Genomic DNA, 25,118 nt, shown 5'->3' with positions numbered 1-25,118 from the left:
AAAAGACAAGATTGACTCTGTTGCCAAAGCAAAAGCATTTTTGGAACAGCACCAAAGTACAGCGACCATTGATCGGGAAGTTCTGACAGCTCAACGAGTAGCTCTTCAGAAGGAACTCAACTCTGAATTAGAATTAGGAGTAACCGCTCATAACCCACTCAAAGTTAAGTTAGCCTTTGATAAAAACAAACGTAGAGGAAAGAAAACCGGCAAATAACTGAACTCTGAATTTATGATCTCTCTGTCATTTTATATCAAAACTAAGACTTCGATTAACCATGCTTGTATTTGTTTGAGTTAGTATTATTAGTAGTTAACTTTTTTCCTTTAATGAAAAATTTACTTCATAAGGAAGCACCAAGAATCTGATGTATAACCGTTACATGATCCTTGCTAACTCTGTATTTTAGTTTAGAAGATTCCTTACCCCTATTTCCTGTAGTGTGTAGAGATAAAAGCAATTAAAAATGTTTTTAAAAACGAGGACTGTCTGTTTCAACTCTCTACTCAGGGCAGGAATCCCAGATCTTGAGCATTCCCAGTGGATGGCTGTTCAGCCTCTAGTTCAAAGGCCTCCAACAAGCGAGACTCCCAGTACTTTGGTTTTATTGTTGAACAACTCTCATCCACCAAAACTCACCCTCTGGTACCTTAAACCCATTCAGTCTAGTCTTGCCCACTAGAGAAACAGGGAATAAGTCGTTGGCTTCTTCCTTGGTACAGCTTGTGGAATATATCAAGAGGATGATTGAGTCTCTCTTCAAGGTTCTCCTTTCCAGTTCTGGTTATGCCATCCGCACCACACTTGCTGTTGTGATTGTCCTTTGTGTCTGCAAACAACAGATGGGGTTCTGTGCGCCTCAAAACCTGGGCTAATTATCTTTCTCTCCCACTCTGCTACCCCACTGATTTCCCTGTGCAGATGGGTGCTGTGTGAACACAGCGACTTCCGAGGCCGCCAGTGGTTGCTGGACTGCGTGGAGATCACCAACTGGCTGACATACAGTGGGCTTCAGCACATTGGATCCCTTTATCCCATCAGGCAGGTAGGTGTCCAGTTCCCTGGTCCACAGAGTTTGGGAAGGGAATATTCTGTATCTTCCTTGGTGGGGGAATTAACTGAAGCAATGTCATCGGGTATATCTCTATGTCCTATCAAGCTGATACTGTGCAGGAGGGCAGCTGTTGTTCTGAAAAGGTGACAGAGCTGATAGCTCTGGGGTGCCTTAGGACTGATTCCCACTTTTGATACACAGGTGGATGCATGGATTCTGCTTATGTTAAGGTCCTGTGGGATAGCCTGACTTGGTGACCTTGGGCCAGTGGCTCTCACAGAGTAGTTGTGAAGATAATACAGGGAAGGGAGAACAATGGACACTATTCTGAGTTCCTTGGAGGAAAGTCAGGATAAAATGCAATAGAGAAATAGATGCTTAGATACACAGCTAGCCCTGGCAGCGTGCACTGTGGAGAGGTTGCTCTGCTTAATAAGGTACTTGTAAGCAGGGGTCATTTCGTAGAAAAAGAGCTAGGGGAACTCATTAGCATAACTCATTAGCATATGCCACACCCCCTGACATCACCGGAAGTGTGTCATAAGGCCACACACCCCGCCCACAACGGTCCCGGCCATCGCTGCCGGCCTTGCGGCTCCACTGCCGAGCCCCATGAGGGGCCCGGCGGTGAACCTGCAAGGCCGGTGGGAGTGCAAGGAAGCCCCGCGAAGGCCCTCCCTGGCCCCAGGCAGGCAGGGGTGGGGAGAGGCAGGGAGGAAGCAACTTACCCTCCCTCTTCTCCTGCCTCCTCCTGGCTGAATGAGGGCCGGAAGCGGGGCGGCCGGAAGCAGGGGGCGGGGCTTCGTCATGTGCCCCGCTCCCCCGTACCTCACCCGGGGGAACTGTGTTCCCCCGCGTTCCCCCCCGAAATGACCTCTGCTTGTAAGACAAATAACTTGGGCAAGCACGTGAAAGATCCCTTTCTGTTCCTCCCATCACCACTTCTCACAGAGGCGGGTTTTCTTCCGAATGAAGAACACAGAGCTGAAGTCCTTCTTGTCTGTCCCGGATGATGTGGAAGACATGAAAGCAGGACGTGTGCTGGTCTCAGAGCTCAACGACCGGAACAGCTCTATTTGGTACTACGAGGAGGGACTTCTGAAGAACCAGGTGAGGGTTCCCCACTCCCTTTATATGGCTCACAGAAGACACAGAGACAGAACATGGGACAATCAACTGTGATGTAAGAAGAGGTCAGCCCATGGCCCATGAGCATACAGCTGCCCTGTAGTGGTCAGACTGTTGGACTGAGAAAACATGGATTCAAATCCCCACTTGGCCAAGTCACTCTGGTCTCTCCCCACCTAATAGGGTTGTTGTGAAAATGAAACAGAAGCAGGGAGAATCATGTAGGCTACCCGGAGCTCCTTGCAGAAGGGGTATGATAAAAATGTAATCAGTAATCTCAGATTGAAATGGGTTGGGTCTCTCTGACATCCACTTAGCACGCTGATAAACAAGGCAGAATGAATATCAAAATGAGTAACTAGGAGAATAACACTGAATTGATTGATGAGCTGTATAGATTAATCGGTATGTCTTCTGGTCTGGGTCTTATGTTTTGTGTTTTCTGTCTAAGGTTCTCTTGTTTGTTACTCATAGTCTTTCACTTTGACCTTGGTAAAGTCAATACTCTTCCTGTCATATGACATTGCATAGCTGTCACATGCTTGCAGTCAGTGGGTCTCATGCTGCTACCTGGGGGTTAAAGATGGATCTGGGAAGGCTGAAAACCACTGGGGTAGACTAATATTTGTGCACCTCTGTCATGTGTGGCATCATCTGAAGCAGATGCAAACCCTTCTGAGTCCCCCCAGGGAAGGGAAGGACCTTTCTCACATGTCTTGTTTTCCTCGCTCTTTCTTCCTGTTTAGATTGCTCCTGGCATGAGTCTGCAAGTGATTGGTCCAGGCAAGATAGGTACCAAGGTGGTATTATGGTCCGAGACCCGAATGCCCCGGCAGACATGGCGAATTGATTCTTTTGGGAGGATCTGCAGCCAGATGTTTGATAACATGATTGTAGATGTGAAAGGTAAGAGCTTGTTTTCCGGGGGATCCAAAGTTAAGTGTCAGGAGGGGTTTCCTGAGGACAAAGGAAAAGAGCCTGGTCAGCATGTGTCTCTACCATTGTTTCTGCTTGGGGGCAGTTCCCACATTTTGGTCTCATTGCTGCTGTGAATACAAAGGCACTTATGGTGGCAATCGAGCTTCTGCACAGGACAATCCCTGACCCTTCCAGGTCTGATCTGAATCCTTTCAGCACAATGTACCTTCTAAAGACAGATGAAGATCCGTCAGCTTTGGCCCTCAGAAGGGATGGAGAGGAGCTGAGTGCGAGAGAAACTGAGAGAAATATATTTCCCTTGTCACATTCTCTTTGCTTTCCACAGGCGGACAAGCTTATGACCGGGATCACGCCATCCTCTGGGATCCACTCGATGAAAGACCCACACAGATCTGGGATGTTCAGATGCTCTGAAGAAAGCAGAGACGGGAGGGCATGTGTCACACACAGAACTGGATTTTACTGGGGGTGATACAGATGCTTGTCCTTGCGTGACCAATGTTTATGAGCAAAATGGAGGTTTGTGTGGTTTGCAGCCTCAAATCAGCAAAGGCAATCCTTTCCCCACAGATCACAGCCCGGAAAGGCATGATGCTTCTATATGTGGACCCAGAAGGGACTTCTCTCTAGAGTTTCTTCATTCTTCCTTGGATGGGCCTGTGTTGGGGAAAAGAGGGGTTGTCCCCCCCCCCCCCGAACTAAGTTGTTCAAGGTGGAGAGCATTTGAGAGTTCCAAGATGTGAATTATTCATGGAAAGGCATGTGGCATCCGAGTAAGCCATAGGGAAGGAGCCAATGAATGGGAATAGTCTCTATGGCCCCAACCTGGATGGCTTAACTTTCTAAGGCAAAATCTGAAATGGATGCTCATTTGCACACAAATAAACTTGCTCTTGTCTCTCTTCTTTATAAAGGGATGGCTTCCCAGAACTCTATTTATGTACTTGTGTATAATAGGATGCCTTTTATAAAGCTGTTTTTCTGCCTCATTGTTTTATTGTGTTATTTACTACAAGAGCATACATGCATGTCATCAGTTACCAAAGGGCTGCTCTATGCCCAAAAAGTGTCAGTGTGGACCTGACCAGAGTGGCTTGGGTTCAAGTACCCACTCAGCTGAGATATGTCCTGAGGGACTTGGAAGAAGGGCAGGACCCCTCCTCTCTGTGCACCCCTCCTCTGCGCTTGGAGAAAACTGTCCTGTCCCTTTAATGGAGGCTTGATGTGTGGAAATAGGCAGTTGAAGCTTTTTATGACATGGAAGTAAATAAATGGACAGGACATTTTTTCTCCAGGCCTGTTGGCAATAGGAGCTCCAGCTCTGATGGCATAGGAGCCTACCAAAATCTGAATACATGAGAAATATATTCAGATTTCAGTAAGGTCCTATGTAGATGCTAACTAGCTGTATTCCCACATCATTGGATATTGTACAATCAAGGCAACATAGCGGTCATGCACAAGTGATACATTCAGGTGGGCCGCCGTGTTGGTCTGAAGCAACAGAACCAAGCTTGAGTCCAGTGGCACCTTTAAGACCAACAAAGCTTAATTCTGGGTCTAAGCTTTCGTGTGCACGCTTATACCTAGAATAAAACTTATTTGTCTTAAAGCCCTAAATGGTCAGGGACCAACATACCTGCAGGACCACTAGGGCTGCCAAATCCCCCCGGGGGGCGGAAACCCCCCCACCCCAGAGGCCCGTTCCCCGACGCTGGGGAATCGGGCCCCGGGGGGAACCCCGCCCCAGCGTGCACGTCACAGGAAAGTGACGTTATGACGCCAGGCACGCTGGGGGCGGGGCCACGGCCATACAAGGGAAAACCATAGAGTTTTCCCTTGTATGGTCGTGGCCCCGCCCCCAGCGTGCCCGGTGTCATTACGTCACTTCCCTGTGACGTGCATGCGGCGCGCACAGGAGTCCCCCGCCGGCAAGGTAGGTAACATTTGGCAACCCTAGGGACCATCTCTCCTGGTATGTCCCCTGGAGAGCATTACACCTAAGCGACCAACATGTACGGGAAGTCTCTGGCCCAAAGAGCCTCCAGCTGTCCTTTTCGGCCCTGGCTCCAACTTAGTGGAACTCTCTGTCTACTAACATCAGGGCCCTGCGGGATCTATTCCAATTCCGCAGGGCCTGCAAGGCAGAAATGTTCTGCCAAGCGTATGGTTGAGGACAGCGATGGTTTTTAATGGTTTTAATGGCTAACTATCTGCCTTGCAAACTCCTTCCACTCCCCTCCCCCCATTGTTAACTGTTAATTACAAATTGGCTGGCTAGAACTGTATTATGGCGCTATGTCAGGATTAAGCTTAATTAGATCTGTATTTTCGTCAGTTTATTTTGATTTATGTTTTTATAGTTGTGTTGTGAACTGCCCTCCCTGCTTGTGGGGAGTGCGGTATAAAAGTCAAATAAATAAATAAAAGGTGCCACTGAACTCATACTATGCACAACTCCGTTTTCTCCTGTATAGACCAAGACAGTCCATTTGCAGATCATTGCTGTAACACAATGACCAGCAATGTGTGGACGCAGCTTATAATATTTCCTAGTGTTGAGATCAGCCAGTATGTTTCCCTACTATTGATTGCTATGCTTCATCCCTGTGATAGATCTCAGGACCTTTGACCCTTCTTGCATAGTTGGGAAGACAGAGTTGATGGCTCTTACCCCTTTTGCTCAGCAGAGGCTGCTGTTTGTTTCAAAACAGCCCCACAGCACATGTTGTCTGCAGGCTGCTTCAGGTGGATGTTTTAAGAGATGGGGTGGCAGGAAGTAACTTACATTTCTCACCCATGCTCTTGGGGGCTGAGAGCAGAAGATGGGACTTACCACTTCCTTTCTTGCCAGTACACAGTACTGGCGTGTACTGGTTTACTTTCCCCCAGATGCCTATGCATGTTTATTTCCCAGCAGGGGCATTGCAAAGGCAAACCTTGCAGAGCCAGGGCCAGTTTGCTCCTGAATCCCTGTGGCAATTTGTGAAGTAAATAAAGAGATACATTTTCTTAACTTGTGTACAGAGTTTACTGTGAGTACATGATCATCATCATCATAACTTGTGCTGAAAGGGTTAATAGAGCCAACCATGTAGGATATATTTTCACTATATAGGAGAACTGGAGTCATTACTACTGGGCAATAAATTCTTACAGATTGGGCCAGGCCTTTTACTGAAGGCACGGAAGAAGCCTAGCCAGTTTGTGGATTTCTTTCAAACCATTTTAGTGGGCACTGACACACACATTGTTCTCTGTGTGGTTTCTCCATGAGCTTGGTACAAGTTGTTCGGTTTTCTGAGAGAATTAAAACCAAAGAGTCTGAGGTGAAAGAGTAGTTCCCTTCCGTATTACCAAATGGAGGAAGAAAGCACCAGTCTTCAATGTAACCTTCTGGCAGAAGGTTGGAGCCAGTGTGGTGAGTCATAAGAGCAGTGTTACTTACACTATGGCTCACAATACCCATAAACCAAAAGAGCCACATGCCTACTGTATGCCGAATGTAACTGTAAACTTTTAAATAACCAATGTCCCTCTGAGCATGAAGGTTGTCTATCCCCACCACAGATTAAATTTAGCCACACCTTGTGAATCCAGATTGAGAGGATGGGCCTGTAAACCACATTTAGGACACAAAACAGTGTGGAAGCTTTTCAGGTTAATCTGAAAACCACCCAGGTACCGGAATGAGAATGCAGAGGCTGCAGAGAAAGGTGGAAGATGCCTGGTATGAGGGAGGCTTGTGGCTTACCCACCGTCCAGTCCCTTCAGTGGGAGTTGTGTTAAAGTGGGAACCGTCTGCTAACCACAAACCCGCCTAGGGAATGGCCTTGCCCACTTTCGTGGAATACGGAACAGATGCCACCTTGGGGAACAATGCTAAGAAGAGCCTTAGGTGGCAAGTCAAACAGTGAGTCACTGTATATCATTAAATTAGAGTGTCAGACTATGATCTGGGACACCACGATTCAAATCTCCACTCAGCCACGGAAGCTCAATGGGTGCGCCCTTGGATCAGTCACACACTCTCAACTTAAAGTACTTCAAAGGGTTGTTGTGAGGGTAAAATGGAGGAGAGGAGAATGATGTAGGCTGCTTTGGTTCCCCATTGGAGACAATGGCAGGGAATAAATGAAGTAAAGTAAATAAGGAAATAAACTTGAACCAGGCCTCACTTTGATTCCTAGCTCCTCATATCCATGACAGGATTCAATTAAAAAAGCTATCAAATATGGATGTATTGAAGTCAGCCCCTTGTACAGGTTCTGCTTAGGAAGGAGGGATACTTTACTCAAGAAGAAGCCATAATCCAGATTAGAACAGTGTGCCACAAGCACAGAACGAGAAATAGAAATGTGTGCATAGTCAGTTGTACTGTACTCTGTTTAATGTGTGTGTGTGTGTGTAAAATGTTTTGATTAAAAGAAACCTACCATCCCCCAATTAATTTTCTAAATATTTCTGTTGTTTTCTGTTAAACATAATAAAATATTAAAAGAGACTTAACGATTAACTAGATAGCTTGGGCCCACCATTTAAAAGAACGAGGTAAGGTTCCCCCCATTTCACTCCTGGCCCCACTAGAATTCTAACCAGACTGCAGCTTCTAAGAGTAGGATTCTGGTGTAGGATTTCAGAGCAGGTGCAACAGAAAGACCACCTTCTCTGATTAAATTCTGCAGCATATGGAAATGGCCAGGCCATGTGTGTCAATGAGCAAGCGTCTGGGTTGAATTTTCCCCCCTCCAAATTTCTGGCCTTTTCTCAGACCTGCTATAAGAAGCTTGTGTTTAAATGCTGTTATTTCTGACAGGAATGTTTCCGAGTCTGACTTTTTTTTAAAAAACCCCAAGAGGGTAATTTTATTATTTTTTCATAAGACTACATAACTACAACAGAAAATAAAGGGAAGGACTACAACTAGGGATAAAGAAAAGATACCCACACTAACTAAAAACCCAAGAGTAGGAGATCGTATCCATGTTAAACTATATGTAAGTAATAAACATGTTAGTATAACAATATACTTGTAAGTTCTTTTTTACTACTGCTTCAATGTTAGTGAGTTAGTTATTTTGAGAACACTTCCTGAGCATCTTCTTTACTTCAAAGGGCCATTTCCAGAGTCCTTCTGCCCTACTTCGGTTTTCTCTCACTAAAATCATACACAGTTTTACTTGCTCCCGCTTCACCCACAGAGTCCCCATCCGTTCCAGAGGTGGCAGAGTCACTTGATTTTGTTTCTTAGTCTTTAAGTTTTTCACCTGACCCCATCTGCCATCTCAGGAATTCCTTTGCTTTAAAAGTGGAGTCAATCTTTTCTCTTTTATAGTTGATTTTAAAGATGACACATTCAGGGATCACCCACCGATGCTAAATTCCATTTGTTTGAAGAAATTAGATTAGGTCCTTGTAGCTCTTCCTCTTTTGACGAATTTCAAATGGGATTATCTTTTAAAGTCTTAACAATTATATTCCCAAATTTCAGAGGATTTGCCGAAGTGGCTTTTAATATAGCATCTCTAGTCTGTCTTCTTACAAATCTGACCACAGTCTCCCCAGGCAGGCTACTTTTTTAAATGTAATTGGAGTATGTGATCTGAAGAGAAACCAGAGTATAATTGGAGTATGCCCGATAGGCAGCCTCCATATCTTTGACTGTTTCATCCGCTGGTAAGCCTGTTACTGGAGCAATAATCTCACCCAGAGTCTTCTTCAAATCTTCTTTTTCATTTTCAGGCACTCCCTGAAATCTGAGAGTCATGTTAGCTTTCTCCATTTGCAGCTGTAGCAAATGGTTTTCCTGCAGTTTTTGTTTTGATTCCACATCTGTCACTCTTTTCTTCATCTTCTTATTTGCGGTGTCCATCTCTGTGATTTTCTCAGTTGCATGCTCCACTTTCTTCTCTGTCTCTGCCAGCTGGCGCTGCTGCAGAGCAAAGTTTTGGTTTAGCGTGGCCAGTTGCTGGTTAATACCACCGAGTTTCTCCAAAACCGGCTTCAGCATATCTGCTAACATCTTCATGACGTCTGCTCCCTCTTCTGGTCTTGGACTCTGACTGCCTTTTGGTTTCAACTTCCCTCGAGAAGCCACCATATTCTCACTTTGCTTACAATTTAAATCCGCTTTGCCAGGGCTCGAAAGACTCGTCGTTTCACTGTCGGTGCTCAAGTAAGTCTCTCAAAATAAATCACTGGGTTTGTTGTGTTAAACTGTCCAAGCGCTTAGGAGGCATCCCTCCTCGCGCTCCGCTTTTCCCACGTGGGGGGGACTTCATTTTAGAAAAATAGTCCGTTTATTTCAAACTCATGTTCATTGTTGGTCATGTCTTGACCCCGCTCTGTTCATTCACTATTCCGCTCGATCTCCTGCACTTGTCCCAGTTGAATGGGCTTATACCCAGAGGTCACACATTGGCTGGACCATCAGGGCAGAGGGAAGCCTCTATTCTCCGGCATCAAGCCGTTGAAGAGGCTAACCCTCGAGAGCCCTCTGGCCTGGAACCCATCACAAGGGCTCTGTGGGGGTGCCACTTGAGGTGCCATCCCTCCAAGCCGATGGTGTACTAGTCGTCTCCTCGAGCATCCACTGAAAACCGAGTCTGACTTTTTGTGTTATGTATATTGCCAGGGTGGTGGTAAAAGTTTTTCTTTCCTTTGTTGACTGTTAATTACTGTTTTGGATAAGTAAGCCACTTTCAGTTTTAGGTATGAGGTAGGATGTCTGCCTATCTTACCCTTTTTATCCTGTAGCAAGTTGCTGAAGGTGGTATTCCTGGCTCCCCCCCTCCTATTTTATCCCTGCAATAGCTCTATGAGGTGGATTTGTCTGAGATCAAGAAACAAAGTGACTAGCCAAAGATCCCCCTAAACTTCATGGCTGAGTAGGGATTTGAACTCAGGTCTTTCCAGTCTTAATCCAGCACTCTAACCTATATACTTCAATGGACAAAAATGTTTTAAATAAATAGAGGAACATGATTGTTTTTCCTGACAATTTGATTTGCAACAGAATACAGCTGTGTGTTTGGAGGGGAGGGGTGCACTTTAAAGGGAAGACCAGCTGAAGAGGACACGTTCAGCTCTTTCCTCTTTGCACCCCTCCCGCAAAAGGCCCTCCAAGATGCCTTTACCTACACTGTGGAAGAAAATACAGGCACCTCTGTTTTAGCTGTAAAAAGTGCAAGGGTATAGAGTTAAACAAAACAGCTTCTTCTGGGCCGATTGTCCCCTTTAAAGCACAGTCTTAAGATCATATTCTGCTGAATCGGATCAATGGTACATCTAGTCCAGCATCCTGTCTCACATAGTGGCCAACCAGTTCCTCTGGAGAGCCAACAACAGGGCATAGAGACCGAGGCCTTCCCCTGATGTTGCCTCCTGGCTCTGGGATTCAGAGGATTAGTGCCTCTGAATGTGGAGGTTCCCCACAGTCACCATGGCTAGTAACCAACCAACAAGGTTTTTTTAGTTTTAGTTTTATTTACAGCTGAGGCCAGCAATTAACATTTAAAACACAACAAAATTAATAGATTGTAAGGGCATCTGTGAAGAAAGATAAAAGAAGCTTAAAATGGCCATAAAATACATTTTAAAATTCTTAACAGACAGACAATTAACGGTAAAATGATTAGCATTTAACTTGCTGCATTATTATAGATTTTCTGATTCTTAAAGCAAGCCATCCGTATCTAGCCACTGGATATGTCACCTCCGAGTGCCTATCCGCAAGGAGATTTTTCATAATATGAACTCTTTGCCTACTAGGGAGGGGTAAGGACTTGGGGAGCAGAAGTGATTTACGGAGATTATTATAGGTTTTACAGTTGAACATAATATGTTCTAGATTTTCAGTGCCTTCCTTACATCAGGGGCATAAACGTTCCTCAAATAGGATTTTCTTATACTTTCCCTCTGTAATCGCTAGAGGAACAGTGTCCCAGCACATAAGAGTAAACTTTCTCCTATATTCATGGTTTGACAGATGGTGAAAATAGGCCACAGAACTTACTCTGTTGATGGAATCAAGAAGTGTATGCCATTTCTCTGTTCTACCTATATTGTTCTGCCTATCAGTATCCGTAATCGTCTGTTTTATCATGTCTCTAGCTTTGTAATAGGCAAGGGAACACAGGTATTGTTTTGTGAGGCCAACATAAGGGAGTTTCTCCTGTATAGCCTTAAGCCAGGGGGGTATAACGGTGTTTGTAATATTAAACACGTCAGCCCCTTGGATAGGAAAACTAATTTTAGCCAGTAATGAATCGCCATGATCCATAACCTTGTCTCCACAGTAGTCATTCCAGTTTCAATTCGAATAAGTGCATTTGGGATGCCATTAGTTACTTGTAGAACAGATCTCAAAAATTTTGATTGGACTGTTCCCAGTTTCTTGTAATTAGATGTAATATTGATGGGGGCACCAAAGGTAAGTTGACTGAGAGATATGGCCTTAAATAGTCTGATGGCAGCTACAAGACATTTGCCCCCTTTGTGCCAGTGAAATGTTAGAATTGCCCCCACACTCCTTTTGGCATTTATGGCAGCAGAATTTATGTTTACAGTTCTTGAACCCTTTGCCTGGAAGTTAACACCCAGATATTTAAAACAGGTGACTTGTTCAATGGGAACAGAATTTAAGTGCCAATTGAAAGTTTTGGGGGATCTTTTAGGAATGGCCATTAGTTTTTGAATAGTTAACCTCTAAGTTGTTGTTCTGGCAATATTGGGCAAAAGAACTCATGTCTCTCCTGAGACCTATGGGTGTCCTTGCAGGTAGGACAGCATCGTCTGCATGTAAGAGCACCCCTATGTGTCTGTTGCCTAGCTTAGGGGGATGCAATTCGGGCCTGTTTTAATAGGCTACCACGTCATTGATGTAAAAGTTAAAGAGAAGTGGTGCCAAAAGACTTCCTTGTTTAACTCCTTTCTCTCTCTTGTTTTTAAATAATTTTTATTATTTTCAAACAAAACATGACAAACAACCATACAAACAGATATGAGAATAATACCAGTAACACTATACCCTTTAAAATACCTTATGCATATATATCTAAATGCCACTCTTGCTACCATAATATGTTTATTATTTAAGCAATATCTAAACATTCCACTGCTATTTTTCTATCTTTAAGTTTTACAACTCAATAGGTTAACATATTTTGTACTGATTACCTTTTTGTCTAAGCATTCTACAAAATACATATAAATATCATTCCCTATATCATAATAAAATCCTTTTTTCATACTTTTTGTACAAGTTATCAAGACTTCTGGAATCCTTAAGCCAAAATTAAATGCATTACATCTTTTATATCTTTATGGTAAAGACTAAACAGGGTGAGCTCCTATTCTGTTCTCAGCAGTAAAGCATGACGTCGCAAAGAATTGTTGCAAGATGGTGAATTTCACTCTGTATATCTTTCTTTTTAAGAAGAAGGTTTATAGTTCTCTTGTAGAAGCTCAAACAAGAGTTCCTCTTTGCCCCAGTAAATGTTTATCTCAACATTCTTTTTGTGACTCTTATCTCGTCCCAGCTACTTTGCTCAGAAAAGGGGGGGGGATTCCACCTCTTCTTTCTGTATCGTTTTGGGAATTTAAAGGGGCTTATTCGAAAAAATCATCAGATTCTTCAATGTTGCTGTTACAGGTACGTGTCTTCATTGGTGTTATGGATGAGGCTCAAAATAACTCTCTTGCTTTGGGGGCATTTACATCTGGTGCTGTTATGGCTGCCATAAGTGCTCTTCTCCGTGTTTGTGTAGTGGTTAAGTGCGCATACTCTAATCTGGGAGAACCGGGTTTGATTCCCCACTTCTCCACTTGCACCTGGCTGGATGACCTTGGGCAAGCCGTAGTTCTGATAAGAGCTGTTCTTGAAAAAGAGCAGTTTCTGTCAGAGCTCTCTCAGTCCCACCCACCTCACAGGGTGTCTGTTGTGGGGAGGGGAAGGGGAAGGAGTTTGTAAGCCGCTCTGAGACACCTTTGGGTAGTGAAGGGTGGGGTATAAATCCAATCTCCTCTTCTCTTCTTCTTCTTCCCTCTAAGCTGAGTTAGTGTAAGCTAGCTCACAGTTTTTTAGCCTCCGGCTCACACATGTTTGTCTTAATTCAGGAAGGATGGCTCCAGAGCAAACTAATTCATGTGGTGGCCAAATTGCTTGCCCACTAATGCCAATAGCTCACAAAGTAGAATTTTTGCTCACAAGACTCCACAGTTTAGAGGGAGCACTGATTGGGACCCAGGTTAACGTCAAAGTGGATCTGGAAGATGCTTACTTTTGAGTGTGCATACAGGAGGGGGATGAGCATAAGACTGCATTTATTACCCCACTGGGCCAATTCGTATATTTGGTCATGCCATTCGGGTTGGTGGGGCCCCCGGGGGTATTCATTAACTTAATTAACAAAGTGTCGCACAAGCACCGGTTCAAGGGGGTGGTTGTTTATCTTGATGACGTGTTAATTTATTCAGATGACTTGGAATCACATGTGAAGCTGGTGAGAGACGTTTTGACTGCCTTATATAACAACCACCTCTATGCCAAACTTTCCAAGTGTGAGTTCCACAAGCTGAACGAGTTCCCTTCCGGAGGCCACGGAGGCGGGTAGGGGCTGACTGCTGACAAATGCATGGGGTGTACTTGGTTTTACCTACCAGCTGAAGTTTTCACACGCTTTCTTCAGTCCTGACAAAATTCAAGTTCCTGATGTAAGCATATCTCTAATAAAGCATCACTACCAATAGTGTTGTGGAGAGTGTATTAACTGGGGACCTGACAGTTTCCACGGTTTCTAATCCAGCACTCTAATTATTACAGCATACTCAGATCTCTCTCTCTCTCTCTCTCTCCCCCCCCCATCAGATGGTTCGCACTAAAAAGGACCCAGCATTACCAATATATAGGCCAGGGGTGTCAAACCTATGGCCTGCAGGCTGGAACCAGATCACACAGGCATTTAATCTGGCCTGAGAGTGGGCTCTCTTCTCTCCCCCTCCCTTGCCCATCCTTGCCGTTCTGAGCTTGAACTGCCTTGGAGTACAAAGAGCAGAGGGTGGGGCTGCCTCTGAGAACAGGAAGCAGAGGGTGGGGCTGCCAAACTTCCCAGCCACTGCTCCCGGTCTCTGTAGTCTTCCTCACAGATAGGAGCGGGGGGGGGCAACCTTCTGCTGTAATCCTTCTGCTTCTTTTTTATTTTAAAACTTGCTTTGCAAAATCCCACTGTTCCCCCACCTTTCCAATTTAGACAAGCACATTTTAAGGGCATGGGAGGTTGGGACCAGCCAGGGTTAAAATATAGAGTTCTGCACACTCAAGGGACTCCAGTTTTGCAGAGAAATATTAGTTTTAACACCCCCTCCTCCTAATGTGGAACTCCAATGCTCATCCCCTGGATCCTAGGCTCATACCATTTATATTTGTAGTTTATATTTTTTTTGGGGGGGGGAGGTTTGGGACTAACCACAGGTAAAATAAAATCAACAAACTCAAGGAACTTCAGTTTTGCAGAGAAATATTAGTTTTAACACACACACCTTCCTAATGTGGGGCTCCAATGGAATAGCTGCTATAATATCTTTAATTGTGTTTGTCTGTGTCCCTTATAAAGTTTATATCTTTGCTACTTGGCATTACATTTTATGACATACATGGCCTGGCCCGACAAAGTCCAATTTATATCAAATCCGGCCCTCATAACAAATGAGTTTGACACTCCTGGTATAGGCTGTATTTTCAAGGAAAGGGTTTTCTTCACGCCTGAGCAATGTCTAAAAGAACAAAACAGAGCTGATCTGCAGGTGAGTTCTTATGATGTTTGCAGTACAAGCAGTTCCTTGCAAAAACTTGTCACGCTCAGGGTCGCCCCTGGGTTCAGAAAACCCAGTAGCCGTGTTGAAAGGGATAGGGGAAACAAATGCCTCAGATTTGGAAGTGCTGGGAATTACGTCACACCCCAGCTACCTTCCTCGGACAGACCTCCATTCTCTCTGTGTTGCCTCTGAGATCTGTCCTCAATTCCTCCCTAGCACTCTTTAGTTTCCTCCTTTATATAACCCCTCCTCCTCCCTTCGTGTCACCCCTTCTGGTGATTAAGGATCCTAGAGGCTACATCACCTGTCCATCACCATGCTCTCCTATCCCGTGGGGCTTTCCCCCCCCCTTTGGACCCGCCCTCCTGTATAACCAGTGCTGCGTATGGGAGGGAGTGCCCACTTCCGGTCTGTGTGACAGGGCCAACGCCGGCGTCCTCGGTGTCAGTACTTCTCAGGGGTAAGGCAGGAACCCGCCAGCTGTCCCGCTCCTTCAACCGGGCCCTCCCCCCTTCACGTCTCATGCCAGTCCGTTCCCCCAACCTCTTCCAGATTTCTCCAGCCTCGTTGTGGGCGTTGAGGGAGGGGTTTGGGGTTTCGGGGGGTTCTGAGCCCACCGAGCCCACCATTCTTCCCTGGGACTTGCAGGGAGCTCGGCGCAGGGAAAGCATATTGGGAGTTGGCCTTCTTTCAAACACACACAAATGTTCAAAGTTGCACGGATGAGCTTTTTTTCATGGCAGAAAGTTCAACCTGATAATCTGTTGCTCTGCTGCAGCTCCCATGGCTTTCAAAGGGACTGGCTAGTCCTAACCCTGGGAGATACACTTCCGAACAAGCCATATGCTTTAATTGTCCTCATTTATTAGTATCAGCAGATTTTCTTAAATCCCTAAATCTGTGTCTCTCTTCTCGCATTTTAGAGAACTGTTGCATATACCCTTTTGAAGAGGGAAATCAGTGGTATTAAGGCACTTTAAAGACTGACAAAATTTTATTCCAGCATAACATTTTGTGCACTAGAGCCCACTTATGTCATCCATGGGCAAAGTGGCTCTAGTACGAGTGGACAAAGTTATTTTCAGGCTTCAAATGTTTCCCCAGACTCTCCCAAAAGTAAATTTCTGAGAGCGGAGGTGGTTGCTTCTTGTTTCTAGAGGACATCCATCCATGCAAATCTCAGACTTGGTGAGGTCAGAGCTGTAGCTAGGTTGGGACAAGAGGGTACATTGCCCCACCTGTAGCCCTGGTTCATCCTTAGATTTTTGAAAAAGAAGTTTTAATTTGCAATATGAATGGTAGAACAGGAAACTGCTTGTTTTTTTTAAAAAAAGTAGCAGCTGATGATAATTTCCCCCACCCCACCAAAACAGTAGTACTCCATCTTTCACCTACCTGACCACAGCCATCATTGACCTAGAGTGGCTTTTTCAAGATCACGATCACCCTTGAGTTCTGACTGAGCTGTGAACCCTTGGAAGGAATAAATCTGGTGAGAGACTTGCAGGGGTACCTACCTGAGGGTGGGGTCAGTGGGACCAAGGCAGGCCCATAGCCAGGATTTCGTGGCTTGTGGGGCACATTTTTTTCTGGTGGGGCTGAAGTTCTCAGTGCAAAAAGAAAAGCCATCTAGCCAATAGAAAGCTGTTACCAGGATAGATCGCTAAATTGCAAGCTGTCAACCACTTCAGGTGACAGTTCTCAGCTGCTGCAAGTTAATCACTTCCGCCAGCCTAAGCAACAATTCTGACAACAAGCTGGCAGGTGGGGGTGATAACATCTATAGTCAAGAAAGCTAACAGGCATAAAAACTCTCTTAAAGGAGAGTTAGAAGGGATCCTAGAGGTCACTTACTCCAACACCTTGCTCAGTGCGGGAATTAGTCAACTACAGCACCCCACGCTGCTTAAAAGAGTGCACGCCTTTTAAAACATGTTTTAAAATGATTGGGGGGAAAACATTTAGAGGAGAAATTCTTGTGGGACTGTGCCTTTAAGGAAGGGGGCAGAGCCGCCCCCCCAAGCACCACCGTAGCTACTGGCCTGCCAAGGGGTGGGGCCTATATACAGGACAGCTGGGGGGGGGTCAGATGGTAGGGCCAGCTGAAAATGTAATTCATCTAAGGTGTAAAGCTCTCTGTATCTCTTGACACCTGAGAAGCTATCAGGAGGGAAAGGGAAGCAGAAAAGGCAGCCCAAGACAGTTGAAGTGTTTAGAGAAGCTTCTTTAGAGGCATCAAAAAGCCTGGGCTGAAAAAAATGCAAGTTATATTTGCTGCTAAGTGCTCAAAGGTCTGAAAGACACAGTGCAGCAAATTCCTTTGATCTCTCTCCTATTCCCCTCTTTATATGAAAACAAAACCTGGCAACTGTCTGGAAAAGTTGGCTGGAAGTATGATGGTCCTAGAAAGTCTAGAAAGGCTGCCTACAGCAGTGGGTGTAGCAGTTAGCCTCAGCATAGGTCCAGAGAAAAGTGGGTTCAGATGCCCCTTCTGCCATGAAACCAGATCAATCTGGGCCATTTGTTGCCTCACAGGTCACTGAGGGGGGGAAACCATGTCTTCAGGACAAGGGCAGAATAAAAATTAAAATGAATTAACACATGTACCCCCAAGAGCACTTCGGTCGGGGACCCAGAACCGTCTGGTGATCCCAGGTCCCCGGGAGGTAAAGCTTGCTGCAACAAGGGCTAGATCTTTCTCAGTGGCGGCCCCTACTTGGTGGAATGAGTTCCCGGAGGAGATCAAGGCCCTGCGGGACCTTATGCAGTTCCGCAGGGCCTGCAAGACTGAGCTCTTCCGCCAGGCTTTCGCGTAGGGGCCACCGCTGCCACCACCACCAATGGTGGCAATACCATCGAGATTGGGAATTGCCTTTGGTAGCCCAGCCATAAACTATGTGGCACTGATAACATGGGACTGGCACGAACAATCTACTGGACAGTGGTACCCCAAGGGGGCTTTTGGAAGATACCATCATAACCACTCAAGACCATCTTGATAATGAAAGCACTTTATTGTTGTTAGTAGTGTTATTGCTTATGATTTTATTGTTTTATTGGATTTTATGTATGGGCTTTCGCCCCTTGTAAGCCGCCCTGAGCCCGTTCACGGGGAGGGCGGGGTAAAAATGCCTAAATAAATAAACTGCATCAGGGAGCAGCCAGGGGTACTTGGCAGCCCTCTATAAACATTTTCTGGTACCCCTTCTGCTACATCATACAGCTTTAGCCTGCCGCACTTGGCTTTTCTTGTTCAATGGCTTTAGAATTGTTTCAGAATGTTATCTGTGAAAGGTAAACTTCACCAGACTTGTTTTGTAAGTATCAGAGACAGGATCAGCCCTGGTTAGTACTTGGATGGGAGACCATGGTTGCTATGCAGAGGCAGGCAATGACAAACCACCTCTGTTTGTTTCTTGCCTTGAAACCTCTACAGGGTTGCCCATAAGTTGGTTGCAACTTGACGGCACTTTCCACCACCAGGAGAGACAACAAAAAGGCAGGGTATTTTTCAGCTATGAAGACTTTATTTCATGGAATAAACCAACCACATAGCTCTCCAGCTTTGGGGGAGTAGAGAAGACAGCAGAGCTTTAAGAGGTATCATTTTTATCTTGCATCCTTTCCATCCAGTCTTGAACCATTTTCCACAATCACGTGAGGTCTGCCAGTTCACCAGAGGGTTCATCTTCCCAGACTGTACAACTCAAGATTGGGATTTCTAGACTTGGCCACTGGTCATTTCTCCATATGCTTCTGGAGTCAGGTGAGAACAAACAGCAGACCTTCTCAGGAGACACAGAATGGGGTTGCTTCAGGTGGTCTGTTGGGGGGGGTACCATTAAGGATGGCAGATCTTGACCCATCATGGACACAGTCCTTCATTATGTTCTTCTGTGAAAGCCCCACTACAATGAGCAGTAACATTTTCTGTCTGGTTGGGGTCTATGCCCTGGGCATCAAAACATTGCAATGAAAATGCTTTCCGATTCAGTCTTTGGTGTGGTGATGTTTCCAAGCAGCCCTACTTTGAAAGAAAGTCCTTCATTGTTCTGGCATTCTTGGTATGAACCCCTGGCACTTGGGAAAGCAGCCTTTCTGCCATTTATTTTGTGGGCAAGCAAGTGGCCAGAGTGGAGAGGATCGAGACAAGGAGCCTCGGATCATGGAGGTGAGCACATGGCGCAACATTATGGAAGGATGACAATTAGAGAAGAGTTGGCTTGTCAGGGTGTCAGCAACGGCAAGGAGCGTTTCTTCCAAGGTTGATAAGAGTAAGAGGACCCTCCTGGGATTTCCCTTGGAGGAAGGAAACTCCAAGCTCAGACGATTTGCAGAAGGTGACCCAAAGCCAGCAGGAATGACAGCAGAAAAGAAGCTGGTCCAGGTAAGAACAACATGGCCTGGTTGCCTTCTGGCAGGGGAGACGTAGAATTTTTTGCATCTGAGTTGGAGTTCTGAAAGAGGAATTAGGAAGAATGTTGGATACAGTATGAGAGGTATTTGGAACAACCAGAGACTTGGATGCTAATGCCATGAAACTCCAGTGAACTTCCCTTCCTGAACTTTGAAGTTACCATGAAAATCTAAAGCAGCCTCACAGGATAGATCTGAGAGTCCACCCTTTGCATGCACCCTTTGCATGCATTCCAGGGAGTGCAGCTGACCCAAGTGCATAACTGAGGCCTGTCTAAAGTGATTTTCTTAATGTAAAAGGTCCAGTTGCATCCAAGAACGTGTGATGGATCCCTGACATCCCTTTGTTTACCAGAGAAAACCTCCTTTGGGAGAAACACATGAAGCTGACTCAATCTGAGTCAGATCCTTGACGGATACAGGTCAGTATTGTCCACTCTGACTGGCAGCAGCTCGCCAAGGCTCAGTTGGAAGTCTTTCACATCACCTCCTGCATGATCCATTTAACTAGATATGCCAGGGATTGAATTTGGGGTATTCTGAATGCGAAGGCATTGAGACACAGCCCCACTGTGCCTGTATAAATGTGTGCACAGATATACATCAGCACTTGAAACTCCATTCTACTAAGTCAGATCATAGGTCTGTCAAGTTCAGTGTTGCATATTATGACTGGCAGTGGCACTCCAGTATCGTAAAGGTAAAGGTTCCCTTGCTCGAAAGCCAGTCGAATCCGACTCTAGGGTTGCGGTGCTCATCTCCGTTTCAAAGCCGAAGAGCCAGCGCTGTCCGAAGACATTTCCGTGGTCATGTGGCCAGCATGACTAGACGCCAAGGCGCACGGAACGCTGTTACCTTCCCACCAAAGTGGTCCCTATTTATCTACTTGCAATTTCTTGCTTTCGAACTGCTAGGTTGGCAGGAGCTGGAACTAGAGACGGGAGCTCACTCCGTCATGTGGCACCCGGGTCTCGAACTGCTGAACTACTGACCTTCCACAGCCTCCAGTTCAGCACTTGAGCCAGTATCTTATGTGGCAGTTATTCAGATCACCTACTATCTGAACCTTTTTAACTAGAGATGCTGGGGATTGAACCTTTTGCAGAGGGAAATGTAAGGTTCAAGAGAAGGTCCCTAACCCCGCCGACAGTTTCCCCATTCCAAATCACCTCCCTAAGCCTCTTCCTGTTTTCCTTCACAATTCATGTTTATCCTCTGTCTCACCCTTGGCTTTTAGATGATTAATCTATAGACAAAGAATAGCAAAACTCTATGTCTTTGGGACTCTGGTTTTCAAATACTGACCAACAGGCCTGCAGTCTCACTGGATTAAAATTTCAATATCATCGATCGACAATTCACACACAAAGGCCAGGAGCTGATAGCAGAATAACACATTAATGTAGGACAAAGTTTGAGTCCAGTGGCACCTTTAAGACCAACAAAGTTTTATTCAAGGTATAAGGTTTCATGTGCACATACAGTTCTTCAGATACAACAAAATGGAAGTTACCAGTCCATACATTAGGGTTGCCAAGTGTGAATTGAGCTGCAGCGGGGGAGTCCCGGCTGGCGGCTGGAGCGTGCGTGCGCCGCATCCACATCACCCGGAAGTGACGTGGGCACGCTGGGGGCGGGGCCACGACCATCCGAGGGAAAACCATAGAGTTTTCCCTCGGATGACTGCGGCCCCACCACGTCACTTCCGGGTGACGTGCATGTCGGGGTGGAGTTCCCCCCGGGGCCCGATCCACTGGCGGCGGAAAACGGGCCTCTGGGGCGGGGGTTCCCCCCCCCCCGGGGGGACTTGGCAAGCCTACCATACATATAGGGAGAGGGTGAGCAGTAAATTAGCATACATCATAATGAAGATGTTTAACATTCCTTCCTGTGTGATGGAGAACCAGTGTGGTATGGTTAGGTTTGCCAGCTCTGGGTTGGGAAATACCTGGAGATTTGGTGGGTGAAGCCTGAGGCGGTCAGAGTTTGGGGAGGGGAGGGACTTCAGTTGGGTATCATGCCATGGAGTTCACCTTCCAAAGCAGCCATTTTCTCCAGGTGAACTTATCTTTGTTACCTGGAGATCAGTTGTAATAGCAGGATATCTCCAGCCACTACCTGGAGGTTGGCAACCCTTGGTATAGTGGTTAGAGTGTCAAAGTAGGGTCTGGGAGATCCAGGTTTGAATCCCCACTCTGCCATGGAAGCTTGCTGGGTGGCCTCAGGCCAGTCCCACACTCTCAGCCTGACCTGCCTCACGGGGTTGATGCAAGGATAAAATGGAGAGGAGGAGAAGGACGTAAGGTGCTTTGGGTCCCTATTGGGTACAGAGACAGCATATAAGTGAAGTAAATACATAAACAGTGAAGACAGAATGCATCTTCTGACATCTATTTTTAAAAATGTGGTGCTTGGTTCAATGGGAGGTGCCTTGTTACCTGATCAAAAGATTTTTTTAGCAATTAATCTCACTGTTTCATGGATCCAAGTTTGGCAGGCCTCAGTTTTATCTGTACTAGTTTGGTTCCTAGTTAGAAGTTGGTTAAAAAAAACAACCAGAATATAACTGAACTTTCTTTTACGCCAGAGGCATCCAGCCTCTCAACATTCACAGTGCACAGAGATAGCGAAACTTTCACGATTCGCAGTGCAATCTACAACAGAGTTACACCCTCCTAAATTCATTGGGTTTAGAACAGTGTAACTCTATTTAACAGCTGTGTATATAATGGAATCTGGAGGTGGCCAGATGTGATTTCATATGCTAGAGAGATGTGATTTCATATACTGCTGCAGCACTGGGGTAGGAGAAGCTGCACCTATAGAATTTCCCTCTTCGATACAACCGTTAAGAAGGTACAGGAGCCCTGACACCGGAGACGGCAGCTGGCAACCTCTGCCGTGCAGCCAGATCCCTTGTATGCTTACTCAGAAGTAAGTCTCACTAAGTTCATCCTCTCCAACTGTCCTTATTTTACTAGGGACACTCTTTACTTTTGAGAAACTGTCTCTGGAAAATCATTGTCCATATTTTTGTCCAAAGTTCAATCCTTTAGTTTAAGGAATGTCATCTTAAATTAGCATGAGTGGCTAAAACTACCACTCTGCAGAGTTCTGCTTCCAATATAGGGACTCTAGCAACTAAATCTTGGTTGTGGGGAATCGGGGCCCGGGGGAAACCCCACCCCCGCGTGCGTGTCACCGGAAGTGACGTCGCACGCTGGGGGCGGGGGCCACGCCATTTGAGGGGAAAACTCTTTGTTTTCCCCTCAAATGGTGTGGCCCCGCCCAGCATGTGACGTCACTTCCGGTGAACCTGTAAACAACCTGTAAAGTTGGGAGGTTTTTTTTGCTTTAGCACAGTTTCTGTGCCATAATAGCTGCAAAAAGGGAAGTCCCACAGGTACAGCATTTCCCACTGATGCATCTTCATGCTAGAAAAAGCTGTACTCATGAATTTTGTAGGTTGCTAATAGACCCGGGGGGGGGGGGTGTCCTGTCCCTTTAACAGAGAGGGTTAGTGTGTGAAAATGGGCAGCTGCAGCTTTTTGTGGCATGAACATTACCTGCTAATTTCTGCAGATCATATTGGTATTAAAATGACAGAAGGACCAGTTTTAAAATAGGAAAGTCTCAAATGTTGTGCTTGCTGTGCTGCTATTAAAGGCGCAGAAGCCCCAGCAGAAAAAAAAGAGGCACAGCCCCAAGGAGTCTACTGGAGATCATTATCTCTGTGGGTAGATAATGGGTGAATGACGGGAAGAAAAAAATTTCTTATAGCATATGACTGTATCTAGCAAAAGATTATAGTTGTGATTTTTAAAATACAGTCTGGGGACACCTGTGGTACTTTGCAAACTTTTCAGATGGTCCGTAGTGTACCACAGTGAAAATCAGTGAAGAAAACAGTGAAGCGCCAGAAGTCTGAAATTCCCAACACTATGCTGAAGCAGCAACCCACCTTTTAATTTAACTTTTGAAATCTTCAGCCTTGCTCATGGCTGTAGTGGAAACTGCAAAGAAGCTTCATCTTTGTCTGTGTCAGCCTCTGGAGGTAAGCAACCCCCAGCACATGTGTCAACAGAAGCACAGCAGGCCATTTTGCTTACTACCCAGGGCCAGATCTCTGCCAAAACAACTGAGGGGCTTTCTCTTCACCTCCCCTACCTGTACAGCCACCAGATGAATCTAAAGCAAATCTCCAAGATGCTGGCAGTGCTGGACTACTGGATTTTTGGTCAAGTACAGCCTTTGCCTCTCCTCCCTATTTTGTTTGCCAGCACAGCAAAAACTTTACAGGAAGACCTTGAATCTTTTCCCCTCTCTCAGGCCAAAAGATTTGCCTAACCCAATCTACATCTTAAGACCATGAGAAGAGCCCTGCTGGATCAACCAAAGATCCATTAATTCTAACATCTTATTCCCAACTAGATGCACCAGAAAGCCCAACAAGCAGAGACAGATGCCTGAGACTCCTCCTGTTATTGCTGTCTCATCAGCATCTAGTATTCCAGGGTATATTTCCTCCAAACATGGAGGTTCCTTTGAATCAGTAGCCATCAATGTATCTGCGGGATCTTATGCAGTTCCGCAGGGCCTGCAAGACGGAGCTCTTCCACCAGGCTTTCAACTAGGAGCTGCCGCCCCCAACCACCAACAAGCCGGCCCGTAGTACTAACATCTGGCCACTACCACTGTGCTCCGGAAAATCATTGAGCGAAACTGTCTGGTTGTATGGTAATTTCAGCATGCCATCTTATGCATTCAATGTATTAGCACTAGCACTTTATGAGGTTTTATCTTACTGTATTGAATTTTAAATTGTTTTTATGTGAATGGTCGGTCACCTATAGACCAATTATGAAAGCCGCCCTGAGCCCGCTTGCAGGGTAGGGCGGGGTATAAATTTAATAAATAAATTAAATAAATAAATCTCTCTTCCATGAATTTGCCCAGTGTAAACCTCTCACTGTCATCCCATTGGGTGGTGCCATAAATTAATTGTGCATTATATAAAGAAGCAGTTCCTCTTGCTAAAGAAAACCCAAATACACCCCTTGCTTTGTTAAGTCATAGCTACCAAGGACAAAGGCAAAAAAGCAGATGCTCTACTGCTAAACCTCAGCCCAGTTTAGTAGACTTTTCCTACTGGTCAGAGGAATAACTCCCCCCTCGGGGGGAAAAATCCCTAGTCTGGATAAAGTGGAATCTGTGCGGTACGATCTCTCCAGACTGCAATTGATAGTTCTGATGTGCTACTTTTTTAAAATGTGAAGATGAAACAGACATATAAGAATTTTAATACAGACTGAGACAGCTCAAAAGGAAATTATTTAGATAACTCTTGGAATAAGCTTTTGCCGTTTGCACAGTAAATATGATTCTGAGCTTCTTAAATATATAATTGGGCAATGTTGCCGCTTCAATGAATGGCTTTTTAACATCTAACTCATGGAGTAAGTGCAATCCTTACCTCAGTGGAGGTTACTGTCGCAATAAGATTCATCATCAGGATGGCACCAACAAACAGAGCCGCCTTCATGGTTCAGCTGTCTGGCACTCAGATGGAGCTCTTGCAAGGGAACTTCCTCATCTGCTAGAAGGAGCTTGGAGGTTTTATACATCAATAGCAAAAGGCAGGAGGAGCTCACCAATCACATTCTTCCCCAGCTTGCTGTTCTCAAGAGCTGCCTTCTCGTGTTAGCTGAGGGGGAAGGTGCTCTTTGGAACAGACTGACTGCCAACGGGGAATCCTGCCAACACCCA

At 45.5% G+C, this 25,118-nt stretch overlaps 1 protein-coding gene across 1 annotated transcript in view; it reads left to right on the top strand.

Moving 5' to 3' along the window:
- Nucleotides 1-3,811, top strand: part of AIM1L (absent in melanoma 1-like) — a 48,655-nt gene extending 44,844 nt beyond the window's left edge. Inside the window, exons 16-19 of the mRNA XM_015411214.1 lie at nt 923-1,046; nt 2,007-2,165; nt 2,930-3,089; nt 3,448-3,811. Coding sequence (XP_015266700.1) covers nt 923-1,046; nt 2,007-2,165; nt 2,930-3,089; nt 3,448-3,536 — 532 coding nt within the window. The 3' untranslated portion in view covers nt 3,537-3,811. The remainder of the gene's footprint in view (nt 1-922; nt 1,047-2,006; nt 2,166-2,929; nt 3,090-3,447) is intronic.
- Nucleotides 3,812-25,118: the final 21,307 nt, after the last annotated feature.

The sequence above is a fragment of the Gekko japonicus genome, unplaced genomic scaffold, assembly GCF_001447785.1.
Source record: "Gekko japonicus isolate JY-2015 unplaced genomic scaffold, Gekko_japonicus_V1.1 scaffold1145, whole genome shotgun sequence".
Taxonomy (NCBI): domain Eukaryota; kingdom Metazoa; phylum Chordata; class Lepidosauria; order Squamata; family Gekkonidae; genus Gekko; species Gekko japonicus.
Note: the sequence above shows the minus strand (reverse complement) of the source record. Positions and strands in the feature narration are given on the sequence as shown.